This window comes from Struthio camelus, chromosome 5 (assembly GCF_040807025.1).
Source record: "Struthio camelus isolate bStrCam1 chromosome 5, bStrCam1.hap1, whole genome shotgun sequence".
NCBI lineage: Eukaryota > Metazoa > Chordata > Aves > Struthioniformes > Struthionidae > Struthio > Struthio camelus.
In genome coordinates this window covers 71556974-71581082 of record NC_090946.1, presented here as the reverse complement: position 1 = coordinate 71581082, position 24109 = coordinate 71556974, and the positions used below count along the sequence as shown (strand labels likewise).

At 45.4% G+C, this 24109-nt stretch overlaps 1 protein-coding gene across 2 annotated transcripts in view; it reads right to left on the bottom strand.

Moving 5' to 3' along the window:
* RCOR1 (REST corepressor 1) overlaps positions 1-22817 on the bottom strand; it is an 89380-nt gene extending 66563 nt beyond the window's left edge. Inside the window, exons 1-2 of one of the 2 annotated variants that reach the window (XM_068947098.1) lie at positions 22509-22817; positions 22366-22425 (exon numbers count right to left, since the gene is read on the bottom strand). In XM_068947098.1, coding sequence (XP_068803199.1) covers positions 22366-22425; positions 22509-22698 — 250 coding nt within the window. In that variant the 5' untranslated portion in view covers positions 22699-22817. The remainder of the gene's footprint in view (positions 1-22365; positions 22426-22508) is intronic. The other variant, XM_068947096.1, reaches the window with a different exon arrangement.
* Between the last annotated feature and the right edge of the window lie 1292 nt (positions 22818-24109).

The following is a 24109-nucleotide window of genomic DNA, read 5'->3' as shown; positions in this document are numbered from 1 at the left end:
CATACCTCAGCTCATACAGGAAAAATTTTAAATTTAGACAAGGACTAAATTAGAATCCTATACATCTGCAGATCTGTAGTCAGAGTTGAGATACAATTTAGGCTTTACTTTAAACAGACTGCTTTAAGAACATAGCAGGAGGAGGAGATCTGTATAGGTGAGCTACAAAAAAAAAAAAAAAGAGTTCATTAAGTTCTTATGTCCAGGGATCTCACTATAAAGTACAGTGACCCCACCTATAGCTAGTATCCCAATTATGATCATGACATTAACTCAAATCCCTGTACAATTACCGAAGATAAGAGCAAGTTAAATTGAGCAATTAGACTCAATGGAAAAGTAGTCACACCACACTGTACGTCTTCTCTTGCAGAGGCTGCTCCTTGGCTATATCAGAATAAGTTGATTCAGCCTGTTTAAAACAGCAGCAGAACTTCACAAAGAAACTGAAATCCTCTGTATCCATCTGGTATGCCCCTCCTCAGAAGCTGCCTTCTTTTTCTACAGTCAGGTAAGAAAGACAGCAAACTTCATGCTGCGTCCAAGGATGCTCTGACATTCTGCAGTTTCTTCACATGTTGTACCTTTGTAGGGGATATTGCCAAAAGACAACAGAAAGGCAAGAGAACCAACCTCACATATTTCTCCATAATGAAACTTGATTGGTTACTATGCATCAGTAGGGTATCTTGAGGAAGTCTAAACCTAGCTAAGGATAACTGAAGCCAATAAAAAGGAATCTTAAGTCTAGCTGGTAAAACGTTTGATGGAAAAAGCAGAGTGAACCACCCAGTTATTTACAGCACTGCAGACTTCCTGCTTTGATGCAAGTCAGCAAGATCTTCTGGACAACCCAGGAATAAAAAACAGTTAGTAGTTAAGGAGGATAAGTTAGTTACAGAGAAGCTAATGATCTATCTTCATTAGACTTCAAAACAGAGGAAACTGCTTCTATGCCTATCATTTTCTAGCATTAAATATTTCAAGGACTAATGCACAGGAAAATGAAGGAACATACTGGCAAACTAAAAAGAGCTACAAGCCAGCAGAACAGGACACTACATACATTTGCCTTTACAGTTTTGGATGCAAGTCTTCTCGACCTCCTCATCCTTCCTTCCACATGTGCCATATCAAATTACTATAACCAGTCACTGCCACTGGGGGATAACAGGCGTAGAGCCTTTAAGAGGCAGGCTGGCAGAAGTGATTCTGAACAGTTCAAAACAGCAAGTCTTACCTCAGCACCAGGTAAACTGGCTGAAAGAGATCATTAGAGACAGCTATTAAAAAGAAGAGCTAAACAAACGAAGACAAGACATCCAGGTTCTAGAAGTCTTGTTTGTCTCTTAAAATCTCCTAGAGCACCAAAAAAGTAGTTTTTAATTATATTTCTAAGCTTTAATGAAGTCTCTCGCAAATATGTAATTTTGGAGAATTGCAGGTGATGGTTTTAATCCACAGTATTATCTTACCCTGACTACATAAAGAAAATACAAAAAAGAGAGAGGGGAAAGAAAGGAGTACTTTCACCTCACAAATTGGGAGACAAAGGCAATATAAGGACTGGCCTACAGTCCTCTAACCCAAAAGGGCTTGTTGCACAGTTAAGTCCAGCAGTAGTACAAAACTGCTCCCACCACAGAGTTCCCATTAAGTATCCTGCTATACTGGCACAGCTACCCTTTGTACTACTACAGCAAACCATTTCCCAACAAATTTTGCTGGGGGGAGCGGGGGGAGGGGGTGCCAGCCTCACTGCATCTGCACTACAGATCTCTACCCATCAGCAGCTTACCCACACCTCTGACTCAGAGCTGAGCTATCAGAGTATGCTGCCACTGCAGGCCTGCTCATAACCAATACAGAAATTCCAATTTTATTTGTAAGGCTGTAATCGACAAAGGCCTGAGGAAAGAACTTGGCTAACTAGAGGCAAAGCTCCCTGGACATGGCAGAGCTACCCTGCAAACCCTCCATCAGTGCTGGTCGCTGCATGCTTAAGAACGGTGGGCCTCAAGAACCAGTAACATCAGTCTTCACTGCCCTACGTGCAGCACTGCAGCCTGAACATGGTGCTGCACACCTCGTTCTTCCAGGTCTCTGAACCAATTACTTAGAAAGATTAAAGCACAACTTAAAGCACTTTAAAAAGCACTTAAAAGCACAACTCTGGAGTGCGCAGAAGATACAAGTCCAAAGCAGCGGGGAAGCAGGCTTCCCGAAGGATATGGCAGGTGGTCGTGATCGTATCTAAACCCAGGGAGTCCATCCAGACTCCCTCAAACATACTGCACCGAGTAGAGATTAAGCTGGCACCACACGTTTTAGATTTACTTCTTATCCCATCGAAGTTTTCACAGTGATTATCGTGACACTTCAGAAGCAAATTTGCAAGAAAAAATTAGTTGGGATTTTCGTTGCTAGATATAGCAGTTGGATAATTTGTATTGATGTGTGACCCTGCAAAAAGTCCCTGCTAAGTCCAAATGTGAGAAGTAAGACTCACAGGTAGCAACACACCTTAATGAAAGACATTTTCGAGACACTTGGACACACAACTGCCAAACACGTTGCTGAGCCGGTGTTTATTCCATCTTTGTCTCTGCAGTCTATGACGTGCCAATTACGACAATGGCTGTTTGACCACCGTTCTGTTCTTACTGCTGCTCTGACCTCTTACCCCGTTCTCTGCTCATCTGTGTATTTATCTGCCATAATACACATGTCAAACTTTGCCAAGGCATATTTGGTCATAGCCTTGGACCAGCTTCTGTAGGTCCATATCATGATGGCATCTCAACTGTAAAGCAGGTCATCAGGAGGCCTTGAAACCCTGAGAGGGGTATCCTTAAATTATGCCTCCATATCAGAGCAACAAAATGCCACATAAAGACTATTCCCCTCAGAGTGCCCTAAGGCTCCTTTGTAACTGAGCACAGGAAGATAATTTCACCGTCCAATAGAGATGGTTTTCACAGGCCACAGCAGATACATTTAGGACCTGCTTTTAATCTCTCAACCCCAAGAGCTGACTGCATCCGATTCTGTTAAGATTTCCAAACAACTGCTACTTGCATATTTTACAGACACACCTTGCACAGAGGGGCTGGAATGATTCAGAATGACTGCCTTTACTAAGCGCTTCCAATGGATATAGGAGACGCTCAGCACCCCCCAGCTACCTTTCATGTGGCAGAGTGACAAATGCTGTGGTGTCTCCATAGACCAGCTGTCCTCTCGTCTCTTAGCAGGGGATACTGCCAGAGTTGTCATTTAATAAAGATTTGGAATTCATTCCTCATTTTACACCATTGCAGGGAAAATTAGCTTAGCTCAGAGGCATGAGACAGCAGTATGACTGATGCAGAGGGTTTTTTTTTTTTTTTTTTTTTTTTTTTTTTAAAAAGGCAGCTAGAGAAGAGTCCAGGAGAATTGAACATGTTCCTACTAGCATCACTTGGCATTCACTTCTCCAGCTTTAGCAGTAGATGAGGCCTTTGAGTGTGGGAAATTCCGGGCTTCAGACACTTGCTTGAATCCTGCAGCCAGAACATACTGCCTCAAGAATGTTCTTACTTTCTCAGACATTTCCTGTTCCCCTCCGAGACTTTAAGAGAACAGGCCTCTAGATTCTCAGAAACCCTCTTGTGACACAGTCACAGAAGAAAGCGTGGAAGAGAAACTGCCAACTCACATCCTCCAATCCCCCTTGTTTAAGGGGGGAGTCACTGAAACCCTCCCTGCTCCAGGGCGGAGGCTGCTCCAATCGTGCCAGCCTTCACCACTGAAGTGACGTTTCAGAAACGAGGAACAAAGGAAGAGCAGTCAGGGTCCTCACTTAAGTGGTCCCTGGGAATAGTTCCACTTGCAGGAGCAAGCAGGAGAGGCAGCATCAAGAGCTAGAAGGTAAGGTAAGCTGGAAAAATAAGTCCTTACATGAGTAGCCCTGCATGGTCCAGGAAACCTGCTGGCCTGTCATCATTCCATTATAAGAGGGAAGGAATTAAACTTTATGACATGTCAATGTTGCTTCTGAAGCATAGCACAGAGCCGGCAACAACAGAGTCTAACCCCCAGCAGTTTTTTTTTTTTTTTTTTGCTACATGTATATGTATATATACACATCTTCCTTCCAAGCAGGTTGAAAGAAAAAAGTGACTCCAAAAATGTAAATTTAGCTTCTGTCTTCCCTGCTTAAAGAGATGTCTCTTCCCTCCCCCCCGCCCCACAGTGCGTGCAAGCCCCTCCCTGAGATAGCCAGGCAAGCCCAGCACTGGCTGCACCTAGTTTACTTTGCAGCAAAGCTACAGCGCACCCTCTCCACAAGGGATTTACTGTGGAATAGTTACTGCACCTTAGTCACCATGCAGTCAAAAACACTTTTCACTTTTGGAAGATAGATCACAAAGGAAGATTTCTTCCTGTTTTACTTTCAGAACATGAATGAAACACTACAGTCAGACCAGACTCCAGATACATCAATTGTGCTAATATGCCAGACCACAGAAAATGACACCCTCCCTTCCCCCCTCATCTTACTTATCACCAAATTAGACAAGGGGGATTCCAGCCCTGCCTCATAAAGCATTAGCTATACTCAGACTGCTGGTTTGTTCTCTAACGTCTCTAGATACATGCACACTTCTCAACCCCACACTCACCCCCATGCTGAACAACACAGCTAGTTTTAACACAAAATAGAGAAAACCAAAAGGTTCAGCTTTCGGCCCAAGGTCACACTGGAAGTCAAGCAATGAGCCTCCTACGGTGAAACACCTGTCACAGCTTACGCCAAGTGGAAATGAGTCTAACATGTCAAGATTTTAGGTGACTTTGCTGAATGAAACCAAGCTCTTAAAGAGTTTTCTCCCCTCACCGTCAGATGCCAGTGTTCTTTGCCGCCAGGCAAAAGAACCCAAAACAAGGTTACCTGTCCATATTAAAAGACAACTTGCTTGTTTCACCATTTGTAAATTAACTAGAGGGTGTTTTTTCAGAACAAATTTTTAAGCCACTGGAGAGAAATGGGAAAGAAGAGAGAAAAATATCAACATACTATCTGCACAGCAAGCTGGCTCTTCTCCTACCTGGTTTCTCATTTATTTTAAGGTGAGACTCTATCATGAAAAGCATTAAGGGAGGCGACCAGCTGGAGGCTTACAGAATGAGACCCAAACACTCGACTAAGGCGTAGCTATACAGAACGTGCATGCAGACCAGAGGTGCTAATTACTTAGTTCAGTACCTGAATTAACTGTCCACTGAAAGACCTGCCCTAGATGGGAACAGGGGCTACATTCCCTGTGGCACATGACTGTCCCAAGCCACCCACTTGCAGAGAAGTACCAAGAGCCACAAACACTGCAGGCATTAGAGTTCACGCTCCCCAATTCCCACACAAGCCTGTTTCTTACAGGCCAGAGTTCAAAGCCTCTGAAGACTGAAAGAGGTTCTTCCCCCTCACCCCCACCTTCTCCTGTTGCTACACTGCTAAGACCTGGAAGGAAGCTATCAGCTAGCTTCACTAGCCACCTCCAATGGCCAAGTATGCCCCAGAAAGCTCTTCAGAGCCTAGCGTCAAATCCCAACATCCTATGTGCTCTTTGCCCCATCACTGCCAATTGGTCAAATACATATATAGAAGGGCCGTTACTGGTGAGCCAACAGCTTCCCCAGTCCGATTCGTTCCCTCGTCTGTCCATGATCATTAGTTCATTCCCTCACTTGCTTCACTAACTCTCTAGCTTTGTTCAGCCACAACCAAAGACTATCTATTTATGGCTGTTCAGAGACAGTATTTCCACCTCCCCACCCCCCCTCCCCTTAGCCAACACTCCTACTCCAGTCAATACTAGTTACAAGCATATAGTTTTTTATAATGCAAGTTAAATAGCCATTTAAACATCTGCTTTGATAAGTAGATATTTATCACCCTACAGTTGTGCGACATGGACACATCTGTGAAATAACAGTGTGTAACTATATTGCAACCCAAGTATGACAGGGATGTCATGCCTGCCTAACAGCTCCAGCACAAAGTGCCTACTCTTACTGACTAGTGCTCTGGGTACACCAGGCCAAATTTAGTGTCAGAGCAACCACCTGCTGCAGCAAGAACACCGCAACAGTGGAGGAGACTCCTGCTCTGAATACACAGCACAGCAATAGGCTGTGGTTGTAATGCTGCTTGTATTTTAGAGGGGGGAGGTTGAGTTGATACACAGAGCAACACGGATTTGTAACATGAATTGGCATGGCTCAGGAGATGCGAGTTACACAAGGCCTGTCCTATCCGCAGAGGGTTCCAGGAATGCAGGAGCTGTAGTATTTCCACTGCCGAAAGAAAGAGATAGTGCTTTGTGCATCTGAGCTGCTATCTGGGCCCGATCTCACACAGCACTGAGCTGATTGCCCGTGTTGGGGATGAAACAGCAGCTGCAACATACGGACAGGGAAGGAGTCTGAAAAGATGGGAGGTTAGAGATGGGAAGAGTGAAAGCTGTGAGGGCCCTTTAAGCCAAGCAAATATTTATCCAAGAACTTTTATGGAGTAAAATGCAGAGAGATGGAAGAACGAGGTCAATACTGTAAAACTCATGTCTAAACACAAGTAGTAAGATTTGAGAAGTTCCACTCAGAGGTGAATTTAGACTCGAGACCCTGTAAGGCATGTGTTTTACAACTTTACTCAGCTGCATATCGTGCCAAGAGCCAACCTGCATGCCAGTTCATGGTGTTTAGCTCTTCCTGCATCTGGGTCGGACATAACCTGCACAGAGTGATCACTTCACTTGGCACATGCTTCCAGCCGCCTGCTACAGTTCAGCCTAAGGTAATCACACACAAGGTCCCTGTAACCCAGCTGAGGTGTAAGGGGACACTGCCTGGTTTCAAAACACAGACAGGATAACTAACCAACAGGACAGTAAAATATACTGCCAGGATGACCAAAATGCTCACGCGCAATGCCCACGCTACCTCTATCACAGGTTATGGCAAGCAAGTCATGAGCTCCATAGCAACCAAGCTTCACCAGGCCCCACACAGCAGGGCCAAGTAAACAGCGTGGTGGAGTTGGGGGGGGGGGGGGGAAAACACACCCCACACTTTGCTGCTGGCCCCAGGAAATTACAGGTGACAGAAATAACAGCAGGTGCTGAAGCCAACCCATATGCCACTGCTCAGAAGTTGGGGACCACCATAAACTGCCTTTAAGTAAGCTAGAACAAGGCTGCAGCAAGGAAAGGTTTCAGCTGCCAGCCCCACAGCTGCTCAGAAGGCACTTGAACAGAGAAAGCCACGGCTCTCCTTTCCTGGGAGGAGAGGAAGGAAGAACAGGCATGTTCTGGCTCTCTCATCACCAGGCAAGCTGCATATTTGCCTAGCTTGCCAGAGCAGTACCCAACCGCATGCATAAACCCCTAACATGTACAAGAACAGCTGCTGTAGACAGAAGCAGTAGCTTAGAGAAGGTATAAGCTATCTATGTATGACATTTTGTCTTGATGCAGCCACATTAATAGTAACCTTTCAGTAGCCAAGTCACTAGTACAAAGTCACACCCATCCAGGTGGTTTCAGACAGAAGAGGAAGCATTGGCATGTAGGCATTAGGTGTTCAGATGCAGCAGCCTCTGGCTAGTAAGATAATACCTTGAATGTAGCTCTCCTCTTGCCCCCTGCCAGCCTCCAGAACAGTATTCAGATGTCTCCTGATCTTCTGTCTTCATCCCAGGAATTCAACTCCACACTCTCCAAAGTTTAGAATATTTAATTTTTTTATACATTTATATTTAATATTTAGGATATTTAAATCTTTCCAAGTACCATGACCAAAAGAAATGATAAAAACAACAGAAAAAAGTCAAATATCTTTAGAAGCAGACATTAACAGCATGAGATTAAGATTCTTTCCCCATTCCCATTTTTTAGCCCTTCTTTGCCAGGTCTCTTCCTACTTCCTCCCCATCTAGGACACTCAGGCTCCAGCTGTGCTGACCTCACAAGTCCTTCTCGCATCATTTTTGCATCTTCACTGATTTCTCCCTTCTTACAGGGCCCTGCCCTGCAAGACTACAGAGCCTCACCAAAACGCAGGAAGCCAGAAGATAAAAGGACAAGCAGATTTGACAATAAAAATGTGTTTTAACATATGGCATACAGAGTTTTGTTTCATCTTAAACTCAAAGCAACAAAAGTTTAGCAGCCAGCTCTCATTATAGTATTACAGAAGTTGAGATTTTAGGCTCACTGAAAAATAATTTAAAATTCTGTATAGATTCTTCAAGGATACAGAAAGCTACTTAAAAAGACAGAAAGAAAAAAAAAAGAAACAGAATGGCACAAGTTTCATACAGGCTGGAAGCAATTCTGTCATTTGTTTTAAGCTTCCTAGTAGCATAACACGGCCTTTGAGTTAACAGTTCATTTCAAACCCCTTTAAAAACATATTATTGTTCTATGATTGTTCTGCTCCAGTGGCCATTTTGGGTGGCAAGAAGTAGAGTCCGGATACATACGTTCTCTAGTCAGCACTCATTGATTCCTTAAAACAAAGGACAAAAATCCCAAGGGATAAAACAAAAAAAATGTTTTAATGACATTTACACCACTGATGAGAAGCAGATACTTGCTTTTAGCATGGCAATACCTATAAGTTTAGCTTGCACAATTCCCACGTGCCAGGCAACATGCAAGTAACCAGGACTGTACTTTCCAAACTTGCTTAAAAGAAGCTTTTGTATTTTGACCATGTTCTCTATCGATCCTGTATAACAGTTATTAACCAAAACAGAGGGAAAAAAAATATATACATAATAGGATGGTTCCATTGAACTTTCAGGTACTTTCTGAAAACAGCTCCCCTCCTCCCTTCACTCCCTCACAAAAGCATAGAGATTGATCAGATACAATTCTGCTAAAGAAACCTCACAGGTAAGTTTGAGTTAGGTTTTGACTATAGCTTCACTTAGTCAGGAAAGAGAATTCTATTTAGAACAGTTATGCCCAAAAAGATATGGAAACATGGATTTCTTTTGAGGGCAGTATCCCATATCAAATCCTTTTCCACCAAGAGAACAGCTACTTAGAACATTTTGTTCAAACTGAAAAATTTCCAGCCCTTTGATTACAAAGGCAACCTGCCAAGCAAGAGTATAAAATTAGCACATTAGTGCAGTAGTGTCTTCCTTAGTCTGAAGACAGCTTCAGTGCCTCTGTGTCTCACAGTTTTACCTGAGTAAAACAGAGTTAAGACAAACTATATTCATTTTTTCCTACTCCAGAGGCTCAGAATCTCTTGAATGGCAGTGAAATACAGATATCAGGCCAGATTATTTCTGCTGATGGAAGAGCAAGAACTGAGTAGCAGTAAGAGTGCAAAGGCAAAGCTAGCACACAAGGAGAATCCCACTGCAATGGCCAAACACACACAGTAAGTGAGCAGCACCCAACCATTTTATCCCCTTATGCCACAGGGCATATTGCAGCACAGGTGTTTCCCACTGTGGCTTGTAAGTGCCAAGTCAATTTTTCAAACCCTGGTTATAACTGCTGCTCAGTTTAGAAATGCAAGTTATTTTTAAAATGCATCATCAAAAAGGTTAAATACAACCCTTTTCCTTTTATTCTCATATTTGATAAACATTTCAGTACGCCTCTATCCAACTTAAGCAAGCTCTGGCTGTACACCTGCTACAAGCTTTGTCCAAGCTCTAGTGACACGAATTAAACCCTCTGCTTTCATTTACACAGGCACTACATAGTCACTAGAAAGGCCTCCTTTCCCCAGACCTTTGATAAAGAGTTCCCATCACATGTCCTCCTTCCCCCTCCCCCAGCACCACCAAAATCATTTTGCAAGCAACACTACTGCACCCAGTGGTTTCCTGTCTTGAGCTGTAACAAAAGGACACATGGCTGCTCCAGAGGGTATTGCTCTGGGCAACCCGGCAGCAGCGGGAGATAACCAGGCAGGGCAGCATTCCTCCAAACCGAGCTGGAGATAGTTGGTTTCAAGGAGACCAGTGTCTGGTCCCAGAGCCTCTTCACATGGGCTTAAGTAAGAGGACATGAAATAGTCCCATTCCCAGCAAGTTTCAGAGCTATGAGGACTGCTGCCAAGCCTAATTCCCCTGACACCTCATTTATTTATTTTTATGACCTCTAAGAATATTTTTATTAGGGGTTTAAGAAGTTCTTTCTTTATTTCTCCCCCATCCTCCCAAATAACTTCGGCAAGACAGGTACAATAAAGGACACATTTTGCCCACTGTAACTACTCACACAAATGCTTCAAGCACCTTAAACACTTATAAAGGTCCTCTCAGTACACAGCCACTTTCACACCCAGGGCAACCAGTCTCAGATTACCAAGCAAAACGAGGTCTGTCCATCTCCGCTCCTGCATCAGCACACAGACGTGCCCTAATCACTAGCAGCACCACAGCAGTCAAACAGCTGCACATACACACTCAGCAACACCTCCAAACTACAATCTCCTTGGCTTCTCCTCCAATAGAAAAACGGTCATTTTTCACCCAAATCCACAAACATACGACTAGATAACCTTGCCAGTTTTCAGAACAGTGGAGGGGGACTGCTGGATTTGTGCCTGCCCTGTTTGCACCATAAGGACAGTTTATGAACTGTGTTTGGAAGACAGCTTGCTGTTCTGTTTGAAGTTGCCTAGAAAGAAAAGAAACTGATCCCACGCACCCACACTCCAAATCAGCTCTCACATACACACCGGGGGTGAGAACCTTAAGAACTAAATCAAGAGGATTAAAAAGCCACCCAAAACTCAGGAGTTAAAGCACAATGCTGCCGTTTCCCAGAGAGCAGAACCACATCTCAGAGCCAGTACACAGAAGGAACCAATTTGACAACCAACTCAGATCTCAGGCTGAAAGCCAGAGGGAGAATTGTTCAGAGCTGTCCTCTGCCACCACGCTCCCATCAGCTTCTCTCCCCCCCACAAATTAGCCAATATTTGTATAAAACCTAACAGGAGAAGAGAGGCAATGAGAACCTCAGATGAGATCCAGATGTACCTCCCCTCCCAGCACCACCGAACTCAGCATGCCCAAAGAAAGCTGAGCCCAAGAGGGAATCTAGAGTAAAAAGAGAGCAGAAAAATGGGAGTATTTGCCTGTCCTCACTTTATCACAGCTCCCGGCTCTCAGATTTGAGTTGCACAGTAGCTCCGAAGTTCACTTCTAGTCACAAAACCGATGAGAAGACCTCTCCTCCTTCCTCTCTATCCACAGCAATTTAGGCAACTACTGACCGACAACGCCCAGTGGACAAAAGGGGGCTGAAGGCTCCATCTGAGTGCCCAGCCGGTCCCTAGGGCAGCCCTAGCTGCACAAGAGATTAACCGTCGTCTCTCACCCTTCTATTTTCTCACAACCGCAACAGTCCAGGGAAAGAGTGAAAAAACTGGCCAAATAGAGGGATGCTCAACCATGACAAAGGGGAGGGGAGGGGAGGGGAGGGGGAAAAAAAAAAAAAAAAAAATCGGTGTAGGTCAGCTCCTACATGAGTGACCAGTTCTCTTGAAGCAGAAGTTGAGGCACAAATCCTTCAGAGATGTACAAAAGCCACTTCTTCAAGCAGGCTGAAAAGGCAAAAATATCATTGCTATTTAAATGCTTGAAAAGCACTCAGATACCATACCAAGAGGCACACAAGTTGTAAAATAGGTTGTTAAGCAGCAGAGTTCTGCTATATTTTCCCCTCTTTTAGCGGAAAATTATAATAAAGACTAAAAATCATGACCACTTTCTTCCAGCCTGAGAGGGAGCTTCAGAGAATAAGCATAGTACAGCCCAGATACAGAAAAGGTGCCTCCATTAAAGGGACGACAAACAGGGAAAGAAGTCTTAGGAGCACAGAAAAGAACAGAAATCAGCAGGGCTGAGTTAATAAGAAGGTGGACATAGTATCTAGAAGCTGTACACAAAATATAATGAAAGCAGGAAAAGCATCAATAGCAATCTAGGGGAAGAAAAAAAAGATTGGGACATATTAAATGAGAGCAATCTTTAAGAAGAGCTGATTACAAAAATACTTGGGGCAAATCAAGCAACTAGTGTTACCCCCAACAGTAGATAACGCAAGGGCAGCTGCAGCTTTTTAGGGTGTTCGGCAGGAAAAGGGGTAGCAGCAAGCCAAAGCGCAAGGAAAAAAATCCACCTCAAAGCAGCTGCTGTGGGAGGTTAAATTAGATAAGAGTGTATTTTGCTAAGAAAGAAAAGAACAGGCGGTGATCGGGAGCATCTCTAGAAAACAACTTATTCCAACAGGAATGACAGTTGTTGCACGGTGTTTATAAAATAAAAAGATCCATTTAAACCAGTGGCCAGAGCATAACCAACGACTGCTGTGATACAGGAAGCCAACAGCTATGGAGACAAAGGCATGCTGGAGTTCACCCCTCCAGACACACGCACAGTTACAGCTTGGGTCTCCAGCACCTTTCAGGACCCTCTAATTTTCCGCACGTCTCTTGTCAGGCACCAGCCACAAAAGTAAGAGGAGGAAAGGGAGCTGCCCTTATTTCGTGAACAGGAAGTGCCAAAACATGCGCTTGGGACAAGGCAAGTTATCAACGTAAGACTGCTCGAGTTAAAAGGTCTAACCCTGCTCATCCAGCACATACTAGCACCTACACAAACAGAGTCCACAAAAGCATTTCAAGTTTTGAAGATATGTTTACCTTGCCTAAGTCATAATTTTAAGGTTTTTTTTTTAAATGGACAGTTTAGAAATGATCTTGTGATATTTTAAGCCTGTGACCTTTGTTTAGAGCATATGTCACTTTTAGTAGTATCTATTTTAATACAGGCTATATCTTTTAGACTATATGAGCAGTGCAACAGTTTTGCATCGGATGACACACCACATTACTTTGCAACACTTCACTTATAAGAAAAAGGTTGGGCAGAAACCTACCTGCCGAAACTCCTGACCACCCGTTCCCTCCGCTCTTGCTTAGTGAGCCACTATGCCATTATTCAGATGTACAAGAGAGGTTTCCCCTAAGGTTGGTTGTTTTCAGAGGACCTTTTCATTGATTGTTTGATTCCACTTGTCTAAAGACAAAGAAAAACCCAGAATTTGGAGAATGCAGAGTTGTCTTCCCCCACATAAGAGGCAGAATGTCAGAACAGGGCTTTGTGCTGCTGTTAAGACTACTTAATACTCGCATTGAGCGGGGTCTGCCTAGCAACAAGTTGAAGTTATAAACTTGTATCATCCTACTTGTGTTCCCATGGCTACTGTCACGAACAGTACAGTGGCAGCTGCACAAATCGGCAAAAGGGTCCCACAAGGGACATCTTTAAGGCTCCAAGACAGAAAATGATATCAAGAAAGTATAAATGCTACACCTGATGTGTTTTCCTTTACAGTCCCTCTCTCCAACCTGGAAACGCCCAAGACGGCCTTCTGCCAGGGATGGAGACATGTCAGCCGGGGGAATAAACGCACATGCCAGTGTCCACAGAACACGTGCACTGGTTAGCAGAAAAAAAGCTTGAATTACAGATGTGTGGCACTTTTAGCTTCTTACACAGCTGTTACCAACCTAAACGTTAACAGTATTTAACTCTGACAAGTGGTGTCTGCTGCATGGGGCAAATAGCTTCTAAACACATTTAAAACAGGGAATAGGTGAAAAAATCATTCCCCTGCCCCCATTCACTCACACGTACAGACCTCAAACTGGTATTATTGATGAGATCAGAGGGACAACTTTAGACATCCAAAGTGGGTGGGAAGTCAGAGGGAAGAGAAAAGACTCTGTATTTCAATGCATGTTGTGAGTAAAGGGCTGCTTCAAAAGCAATGCTATGTAAAACAGACTTTTTCCAGTCCTAGTTTTTCAGTTCTTCAAGAATTGAGACCGTTTCCTACTCGCAGAGGTTTTTTTTCCTTAGCCTTTAACTATTTCCAGTCCTTCTGTGGAACTGAAAGTCTTCAGTGTCATCTCTGTGGATTCTCGCCAGGAAACAGTTAAGGACAAGGGAGGCCAGACGCGATCCGTGTGTGCAAGTTTTGTTTATACCTGTTAGCTAGGGATTCTGAACCTAGAAGCCTAGAAACTATGATTACACATTTGTTAAGCTGTGCTTTCACACTAAAGTTATGAAGTCTAGATTCAAGGTCCCATACAAAAGTTCTTTTAATATCCAACTTCCAAATCCAAGTCTCAATATTAACTAAATCCCAATCTGATAAGACATCTACTTGTCTAAAAGTACATGCAAACGCTATCATGACGGGTTATTAGAAATATCTATAGACAGCAGAATTGAAAAGCTGCTATGGACAGCCATGTGGTTAGACTCCTCTAATAAGAAAGCTACACTAAGAAAATAAGCCAGAGGCTCTCTCAGAAATCCATCCAGGTGAAGAGCAGAGAGATAAGGGAGGAGGTAAGGGAGTTGAAATAAATTTTTAAGGACAGAAACTCACATCCTTATCCTACTGCCCCTAAGTGGGGGGGGAGGGGGAAGTAGAAGATATACATACATACACACATAACCACAGAGATAAAGTATATACAAGACCCTGCTGATGTCCCCTAGGGGTACCTGTATGATAATAGGAGAGGACTGAAGGGGGAAAGCACAGACTAGAATTTCCTCCAGAGGGGGGATTTTTGCAATTTTATCATACTGTTGCAGCCTCCTCCCCCCCAGAGAGGCAACATTCACCAGTACTTCCCTTATGAAGTTCAAAGGGCTAGCTGCTGCGTAGAGCTGAATTTCTAAAGGTACTTGGCAAGGTAGGTTAAACACACTTGTTTTGTCTCAAAACCTTACGTGAGAAGTGAAGGACACTTTCACTGCCTTCACATGTCCTCGATCTCTTGCAATTTCAAGAAGCACAAAGTGGTCAACACTTTCACATGGAACTAAAAGTTAAAAGCTAGTAAAGTTTAAGAGAATGAAACCTGATCTTAGATTCCTTATAAAAGCATTACCCAAGACAGGTTTAGTTTACAAAGCAACTTTTGTATTCTCTAGAACTGAATTTCAGACTCAAGTTTAAAAACTTAAGAAGGTGGAATTGCTCATCTTCTTCGTGAAGTCAAAGCCTCAAAACAAAAGGTCACCTAGTGTAGAAAGGTGAACAGATTTCCTAGGAAGGGAGCATGGCCTTTCTTTCTGATTTGGTCTCTATACTCACTGAAGACATCAGTCACCTAGAAGGTTAGGCCACCAGTCACACTGTTTCAAACTGATCTTACCTTAGACTTCTGACAGGTAAGCCTTTGTCACTACCAAAAATTATTATATCAGAGGGAAATGGAAGTGGTGACTAGCATTAACTCCAAGTGTCTGGGGAGGCAGTTACTTTAGATTTGCCTGCCTAACGTATATCAAGAAACTAACACTGAAGTTGCAATGCAAAGTTAAAAGAAAAAAAGGTGCATAGAGATGTCCAATAAAGCACTGTCATTTGTATTACACTGAAGGTATGTGACCAGTCTAGAGCCCACTATAAGCCGTATTATACAGTGCACCTTGATCACAGAGGCAAAGATTTCCGAGCTAATTATAATGACTAATCACAGGGAGCTCTAAGCCTTCACTTGGCCAAGTCACAGAACTAACTAGGGCTGAAAACAAGAGCTTTAAGAGCAACTCATTAAGCAGCAGGAACCAGCTATGAAGAACAAAGCATTCACTCTACCTAGCATTAATTCCAGTCCAGCCATTAATACATTTGTCAGTGCATGAGACAGCTATTACCTCCACATACAAACACTGCACATGCCAGGCAGGGAAGGAAGCCACAGGCTTTGGCTGCACTGAGACTTGTTTGTTTACTACAGCATTCAGGTTGCAGAAGGATGTACTATCTGAATAGCAAGAAAGCTCTGAAACCTTTCCTTGGAATAAGCTGGGACAGGAACTCTGCTCACCCCTAGCAACCACCTACACTCCTCTATAAAACAGGCAAACAAACCGGGCAATAGCTAACTACGGAGCCACACAAGCTTAAAAAACAGTCTCCCTTGGGCAAGCAGCTCAGAGGTAAGAAAGGTACAGCACCAAATCAACAGCTGTATTCCTGCTGAGATGCTTCAGGTACAGATAATAAACTCTCCAACTTGAGCATTATTCTCTTTTACTTCTCCTTTTTCTCCCAGGTGAATGTAAAAAACACAGTTCAAGTTAGGATGTCAGCATCTCCAAGTCAGCTTAATTCTCATGTAGAACCAGTGGGATTGCACCCACTCCTGCCACAGTAACGGGACCAACAGCACACGTCAGTGAAGAAACAAGACACGAGACCAAGATTTACCCACACACTGGCAGAGTGACGAGGAGACAGGAACCATCTCCCCCTTTTTCAGGGCTGCCAGGGGGACAGCCTGACCATGAGAAACACCTTCACTCATACCTAAGCTCCCATGGGGTTGAGAAAGCCAGAAAACCTAGGTTTCAATAACGGCTTTCAGTGGCGCTCCTGTGAAGAACTTCACATCTGCTCTGCAGTACAGCAAGTACTGAGAAGCTCTGACTCCAGGAAGAAAGAGGGCAAGATAAATATAGCCTGTAAGGGAATGAGGCGCTGAGCAGACTAGAACCAAGGGAAAAAGCTCTTCTTCTTCCAGGAAGTTCAAGAGAAAACCAAAACAGCCTAAATTTTCCTTTAAAAAAAAAAAAAAAAGAAGTCAAATACTAAATACTATCTGAAACCTAAAGCTATTTCAGTAGGAAATTATGCTACAGTGCAGCTTTAGGGCTTCAAGTTCCCATTCTTTTCTGATCAGACCCATAATGTAAATACATCCTCTAGAGAAATTCACAATGCGCTCTGCCCACTCCCTTTTTTCCCAAAAGCCTGACATGCGCATTTGCAATCACACATCCACCATGTTAATAGAGAAATCACATTTTGGTTGAGGAATGATGTATGTCTCCTCAGGTGATAGCAAGAGGAGGAAAGCACACCTGGTTGATCAAGAAACCATACAGCCTCTGTCAGTCAAAACATTGGGAATTAGTACATTACGGCTTGGTATTTCTGATTAGATCAAGCATCCTCATTACTCTCTCATCTTTTTCAGAGGGACTGCTGCACTATGGGAGATCCTGCCTGTGGAGTTTAAGGCAAAGTCATTTGAGGAAATGAGATAGCTTTCCAGGATACCACTATTTCCAGGAGTATTCAGGAGCTTGGTCTTGACTTTTCCACTTGTTTAGATAGAGGTCCCAAAGTCTGAGAGAGAGCGCTCTTCCACTCCACCCCCTCCCACCTGGCAATGAGTCCATTCATCTAAACATCATTTTCTGTTACAGTTGGGGACTCAGACTATTTGCAAACTATCAGGACTGTTAGGAGCAGGACTATTTGCAAACAAAGAAACACAACAAGCTGGCTAGGAGTTAGACTTGCCAAGTGCACGTCATAAGGGGGCCTTTCAGCAACCTCCTGTTAAAGAGTTACAGTCTCTATTGTGTAGGCCAATAGGTGCTTCTATTGACATGATTCAGCTATATCCCTCTGGAAAACCCTGTGAAGTAGCTGAAGACGACGCAGTCTAATGAAATCTGGTCTTTACAACCAGTTCCATTATGCTTTCACCTTTGATCCTAAATAGACAGACAATGTGTGCATTTTAACAGCCAGTGTGATGATGGATGCATACCCAAGCCTCCTCTGGGCATCTCCTTCCCTAGGACAGGGCAACTCCACCACCTCCCTATCGCACATTCCAGATGAGAGACAGCAAAGAGCAATTTTTCTCCTTCCCCCTTAGACACAACTACACTGACAGTCCGACTACATCGGAAAGCTTCTCCTTTTTTTTTTTTTTTTTTTTGGTAACATTGAAACAGCATGGTCTCAGCCACCCAGGAAAGACAGCAAATCTTAAAGTGTTTGCGCCACAGGACACAGAACGCAACCAACAATGTGGATCACGGAATGAGATCCTCAAGAATTTTAGTGACATCCCAGCAGTGAGCATTTTCCAGCAGGCTTTTCTTCATTTGGAGGTGAAAGTACTACAAAATATTTCTTTCCACCACTTCATTTTGTTAACTGTTACAATATAACAAATAAGAAACTACAAAGAGATTGGCTTTCCTGCAAACAAGTGGCTGAATTCCCCCAACTTACACACACCCCAGCTTTGAATCTCTACAACAGGGCTGAATCAAATCAACTTTTGCTCATCCGTTTCCACTAGAAAGGACTCCAGAAGCTTCCTTCCAAAAACGACAGAGAACTGATGTCCAAAGGTGTAAGACGCAAGTCATATTTTTACTGCTGTCAGAAGGCGGATGGTATCTATCACTGCAGCGGCATGAAGGAGAAAGGCTTATCTGCCATGAATACACAAAGAAATTTGGGGCAGGCAGTTCTCTTCAGGGAGAGATTTAACGCTCTTCAAAACTATGGAAGTTTTAAACTTTATTTAAATCTACTAGCTATGTTAAAAGTGTTCTCTTTCTCTTATTTTCGATATTCCAACAGTAAAGCAGTCTAATAAGCAACAAGTAAAATGGTCAAGTACAAAACCAGTCCTTCCCCATATAAAAGATTTTTATTTAGCTTTAGGATAGGTAATGTTTCCTTCCACTAAGTTTTTCCATTAACAGGACACGTGGGTTTCATTTGTATGGATTAAAAGAACCAAAATAGTTTTCTCTTTAAAATCCTCAACGCCTCAGATGGAGAACTCACAAGAAATGCTGACCTACTGATAAAAGCCTGTGTTTGCCACACAGAATTTTCATGTAGCAGTCAAATATTTCACTCTGAAGTGTAACATTAGTAAGACATGACATAGGAGAGATTATCAACCTTGTATGTTACATCTACGAAATAAAGGCCAAACAGTGAAATATAGCTGAAGCACACCGTACATTTTACTGATCCTACTCAGCTCTGGTGTAAGATTCTCAGCCCAGAAGTTTGCCTGTTCTTTTCCCCAGTTAAACAACTTTTTCTTTTTAAAACAAAAATGTTGCCTCTGCACACACCTTGCCTTTACTGTATATTCTTATTATACCAATAATAGAGGTGTAAGTTTGTTTTTGACATAAAAGTGGAAGTGGTATCGATGCAGTGAGAACTTATTCCCCAAAGTAAGGGGAAAGCAAGGTGGGGGGGGGGGGGGGGGGAGAGGCAGAGGCAGCAACAGTTATTTTGGCAAAGAATCTAGAGGGTCTGCCAGAACGTGAAATAGTCCTTCCTACCATAAAGAGCTTACAAGTAAGGACCATCTCCTATACAGGATTCCCAGCCACAAGCATCCCAGAAAGAGCATTAAAAACTTGCACAAAGATATTTTAACCCAAAATTAAACTAGCTATTTTATTTTCTGGTTCTAAGAATTAAGCAATACAAAGAAGCACAAAATCTGATCATTTTCTTCAAACAAGAAGAAACACACAGCCACTCTCTATCCTCCTTCACACTAACAGAAACTATGGTCCTTAATTATCATTTAGATTTATAGAGGGAAAGAAGACACTCTCTTCACTTTTAAGGCTGCACAAACGCAATATTTTTTTCAATCTTCTGTAGAAGAAAAAAGAGACAAAACCAACACAACATCCCACCACTGTCTTGAGTATCTACCTCTCTTTATTCTCATAGCCTTATAGATAAGAATTCCAGGAAGGCCTTCCTCATTTTATTGCTCAATTACAGCTAGCTTGCGGCTTAAGAGTGAAACAAAATTAAATGCTTTCTCTGCCCTTATGTATGGGGACAGAGAAACACCCACATAAGAATGCTGATGTAAGAATCAGCAATTACAAATATACCTTAGACTAGCCTTAGTTACAACTGAATATTCAGTTTAAAAAAAAAAAAAAAATCACACACAAGGCCTAATCCATGCCTTATTTCAGCTCAAATATAGCTATGGTGGCACGAGCCCTTTGCATTTTATCAGCCAGCTAATCCAAAGGTGAAAGCCTCCAGAACTCTACGCTAAATAACCTTCAAGCTTTAGGATCCTTTGGTTAACCAACCCCTAAAATTTCTAGTGAGAAAGAGATACAGCATCTGTGCACTCTGATAACACTGTTCCATCAGTTTAACCTTGAAATTACCAGCGAGATGGGACAATTTAGCAGTTGCATTGAAAACGCATTGCACTGCAGTTTATTAGAATTATTTAGGTTTTTTTTTTTTAAACAGAAACAAAAGAGGCATATCAAATAAACATAACATGGCTATTTAGCCACAGACTTTTGGACTAGAAGAAACCACAGAGTTCGGGGAATAATGTTTCATTGTAAAAATATTCCTGAGTAATTCCAGAGGCCAGGAAACCAACACTAGATTCATTCATTTAAATTTGTGAGCAGATAAAAGCTCACCTTAAACTTTTTAATTAACAAGCATACCAAAAAAAAAAAAAAAAGAGACAGACAGACAGACTGGTAAAGAAGGATCCAATGCCCATTCAGGTCATCAGAAGACTGATTATTTACTTCAGGCCAATCTGCTAACTGCTTGGTATTACACCATGTACCTCAACACAGCTTCAACAGAAGCTCTTGTTTGAGTACATGTTACTCAGAAAAAAATTTGTTTCTCTAGCCACATCACACACTTCCTGCTCCTTTTCACCAGACATAGTGAAGAAGCCAGTAACCTTTGCATAGGTCATTGTACATCTATAAGTTGAAAACAGAACAATGCATACTAAACACATAATAGTGAGGGGGGGGGGCACGTAGTTCTTCCCCCCCCCCCCATCTACTACGTTAGAGAAATGAATTGCACAAAAGAGTGCAGCTTGCAAGGGTCAATGAAAAGCCTAAGTATTGTCGCGATGCCTGGCTAATAGCCAGTAAGATGCCTGTTGTGTGTTACAGAAATGTTGCATTTGACCTACAGATTGAAAAACAGTGTCAACTGCTGCCTAACTAAAAACTCCCCCCTCCCCCCAGCACACTTTTTCTCCCTCCTCCCCTTGGTTGATCAGGAGGAGGAAGGGAGGAAAGAAATGGAGTTCCCATGTGCCAAGACCTTGTATCTTATTTTGTCAAGAAAATGAACGGGGGGGGGGGGGGGGAGGTTTCTATAAACAAAGAAGTGATACTTTAGTTAAGAAAAATAAAATCCTGTTGACCACCAGAGACTGTAACAGTTAAGGAAAAAAAAACTATATATAATAATAAAATAGAGCAATAAACACACCAGTATACAATATGAGCATGATCCAAGGGAAATATTTTCATGAATTCACACAATAGTTACTCTCAGGATTATTCTAAAAGGAGATATTGCAGCTTTCTAAATCATTATTTTTGTCTTAAGACAAGAGGTACAGAGAATCCAATTAAGTTTGGGCTAGGCAGGAGACAACTCCAGACGCTACGATCTCCAGATGGGAGGAGGGTTTTCACTAGCTCTAACCTACAGTTACAAAGGAACAATGCAGAAAATTTGCTTACATTTCAAACTAAGGAGGTCAACAGTCTGTCTTTTTATACAGAGATATACAGGGAGATACATCAATACCAACAAGCTTCAAGCACCTGCCTTTTAGTACAGCCACAATTCCTTTGTTTGCTCAAAATTTGCTTCCATACCACTTTAAATTAGCTTACAAAGAACTGCAGCAGAATAGCTGGAATGTGAAATATTTTTGGAAGCCGAATGGCTTCTCCGAAAAAAAAAAAAAAAGAAAAAAAATTACAAAACCAAGACATTTTTCAAGAGACAAACGGGCATTAACAACTTGATCTTTTTTAGTTCCACCCATATGATCGAGCCCACAAACGCACAAGTCCAGGAGAGGAGGGAAGAAGAAGGAAAAGAGGGGGAAAAAAAAAAACCTAACTGCCATCTCCAGCCTCTCCTAGCCCAGAGCTTCCCTGTTCTCCCTGCCTGCAAAGCGCCCTCTGGAAAGCATCGAGACTTCTTTTATGAACCGTGTGTGTTCGGGCTTTTTCCGGGGGCGGGGGGGGCGCCTTGTTCTTGCCCTGGATCCCCGATCCGGAGAGAACGAAATATTTGAAAAATAACATTTTAAAGGAGAAGATTGGAGGGGGGGGTATTGTTCCCCCCCCCCCCCAGTTACCAGAGCGCGGAGCCTCCGCACCTCACCGCGGGGGGGGGGGGGGGGGGGGGCAGACACACGACTGGGCCTCGGCACGGGGGGGGGGGGGGAACCCCCCCCAGTCACGTTTCCTCCTTGTTGCTGCTGCCCCCCCCGGGGGCAGCGGGGCGAGCACCCCCCACCCCCCCAACACCCCCCACCACACAAAAAAGTTGGTGTCCCTCCCACACCCCCCCCCGGCAAGGGAGGGCCCCGCCCGGCCCAGCCACCCCCCCCCTCCTCCTCCTCCTTCACCCCCCGGTACCAACGACTTACCGGGGTCGAAATCGGGCACGACGGCTTGGTACTGGGGCCCGACCCTCATGCCGCCGCCTGCTGAGGAGCAGAGGGGAGACGCGGCGTTAGCGCGGCGCGGCGCGGCCCGGCTCGGCCCGGCCCGCCGCCCCCCGCGCACTTACCATGCTCTTCATCACTCGAGGAGCCCGAGCTGCCTTCCTCCCAGGAGTTGCTACTGCTGTTCCCATTGGGGGCCGCGGCCAAACTTTTATTATTCCCGTTATTATTGGCGCTGGCGGCGGCAGCGGTATTGTTATTCCTGCCCCGGCGCTTCCCTGAGACCTCCGGGCCCTTCTCGATCATGGCTGGCATTTGGGGTGGGGGTGAGCGGAGAAAGAGGCAGAGCAGAGTTTAAAAACTGAGGGGGGGCGGGGGGGAGGTGGGCTGAGCTGGGCTGAGCTGAGCTGAGCTGAGGCAGGCGGGCCGGGCCGGGCCGGGGGGAGGCGCCGGGGGCGGGCAGAGCGGCGGGCGGGGGCCGGGGCGGGCCGGGCCGGGCGCGGCGGCGGCGCTGGCAGCGGCGCTACATCCCCCGCGACGGGCGCCCCGAACTTTGAGGCTCATCCCAGCCCTGCGCTGGGACTCCGTTCAACCTGCGCTGCTGCCTGCGCCCAGCCCCGCCTCCCCTCTCACTCCCGCCCCCTCCCATTGGCGGAACCTACATTTTGGAAGGGCCGGCCCGCTCGCCTATTGGCTGCCGCTCCCCGTCCATCCCGGCGGCCCGGCGCTTCCGTTTGCTAGGTTAGGTGGAGGCGTATCGCCGGGCCGTACGTGGTGTGGGCTGCGCGATCTCTCCGCCCCGCGATACCTCTCCTCGGCCGCCGGCGGGGGGGGGGGGGGGGAGGCGGGCTCGCACGCCCCCGCCGAAGCGCCGCTCCCCGGCCGGGCTGAGCCCGGCGAGAGGCGGAGGGAGCGGGCCGGCCTGAGAGGTCCAAACGGCCCGCTGGGAACTCAGCCGCGGGGGAGAGTGCCGAGGGACTATTTTCTCCCGCCCGCCCGCTCGCTGCGGCGGAAGGTTACGGCGCGCGCCGCACAGTTTGAATGGGAGCTCATACAAAGCGCCGCGGCCGGGGGTGGGGGGGGGGAGGAGGTTGGTGGCGGCCGAGGCTCCGCGCTCTGCCCGCCGCAGGGAGCCGGGGGGCGGCGGCGGCGGCCCGGGGGCGAGAGGGGGTCCCGGTGGGGCGAGGGCGAACTTCAGGCAGGGCCAGGGGAGCGCCCGGGCCGGCCCGGAGCGGTGTGGGGAGCAGCGGGGCAGGGGGGCGCCCGGGCCGGCCCCTGCCAGAGGGGGCCGCGGCCCGAAACTGCGCCCCACCCCCCCGGCCGGCCTGGCGCTGCAGACCCCCCCCCCCCACGGCAGAGCTGCCGGAGGGGATGTTCTGCACAGTCACAACTAGCCGCTGAAGCCCTCTGCGTGGGCTGTTGCCGGGAAGGTGGTTGTCCCCAGGGTCTTACACAGCCGCAGGAGGCCCGTTCCCCCCCCCCGCGGGACGTGTTCCCCACCGGGGGAGAGCTGCCGGGTGGGCTCGGCCTGGCCAGGGCCCACGGCCTGCCCGGGCGAGCCGGGCCGCGGGGAGCGGGCGTCCCTGGCTGGGCCGGCCGCCCCGCGCCGGGCCGGAGCCCCTTGGCCTTGCCAAGGCCTCGCGCGGCCCAGAAACCCACCGGCGGGGCTGCGGTCGTACAACGAGGCTTTCGGAATAAATTCTTGAGAGTCGAGGGGGGGAAAAAA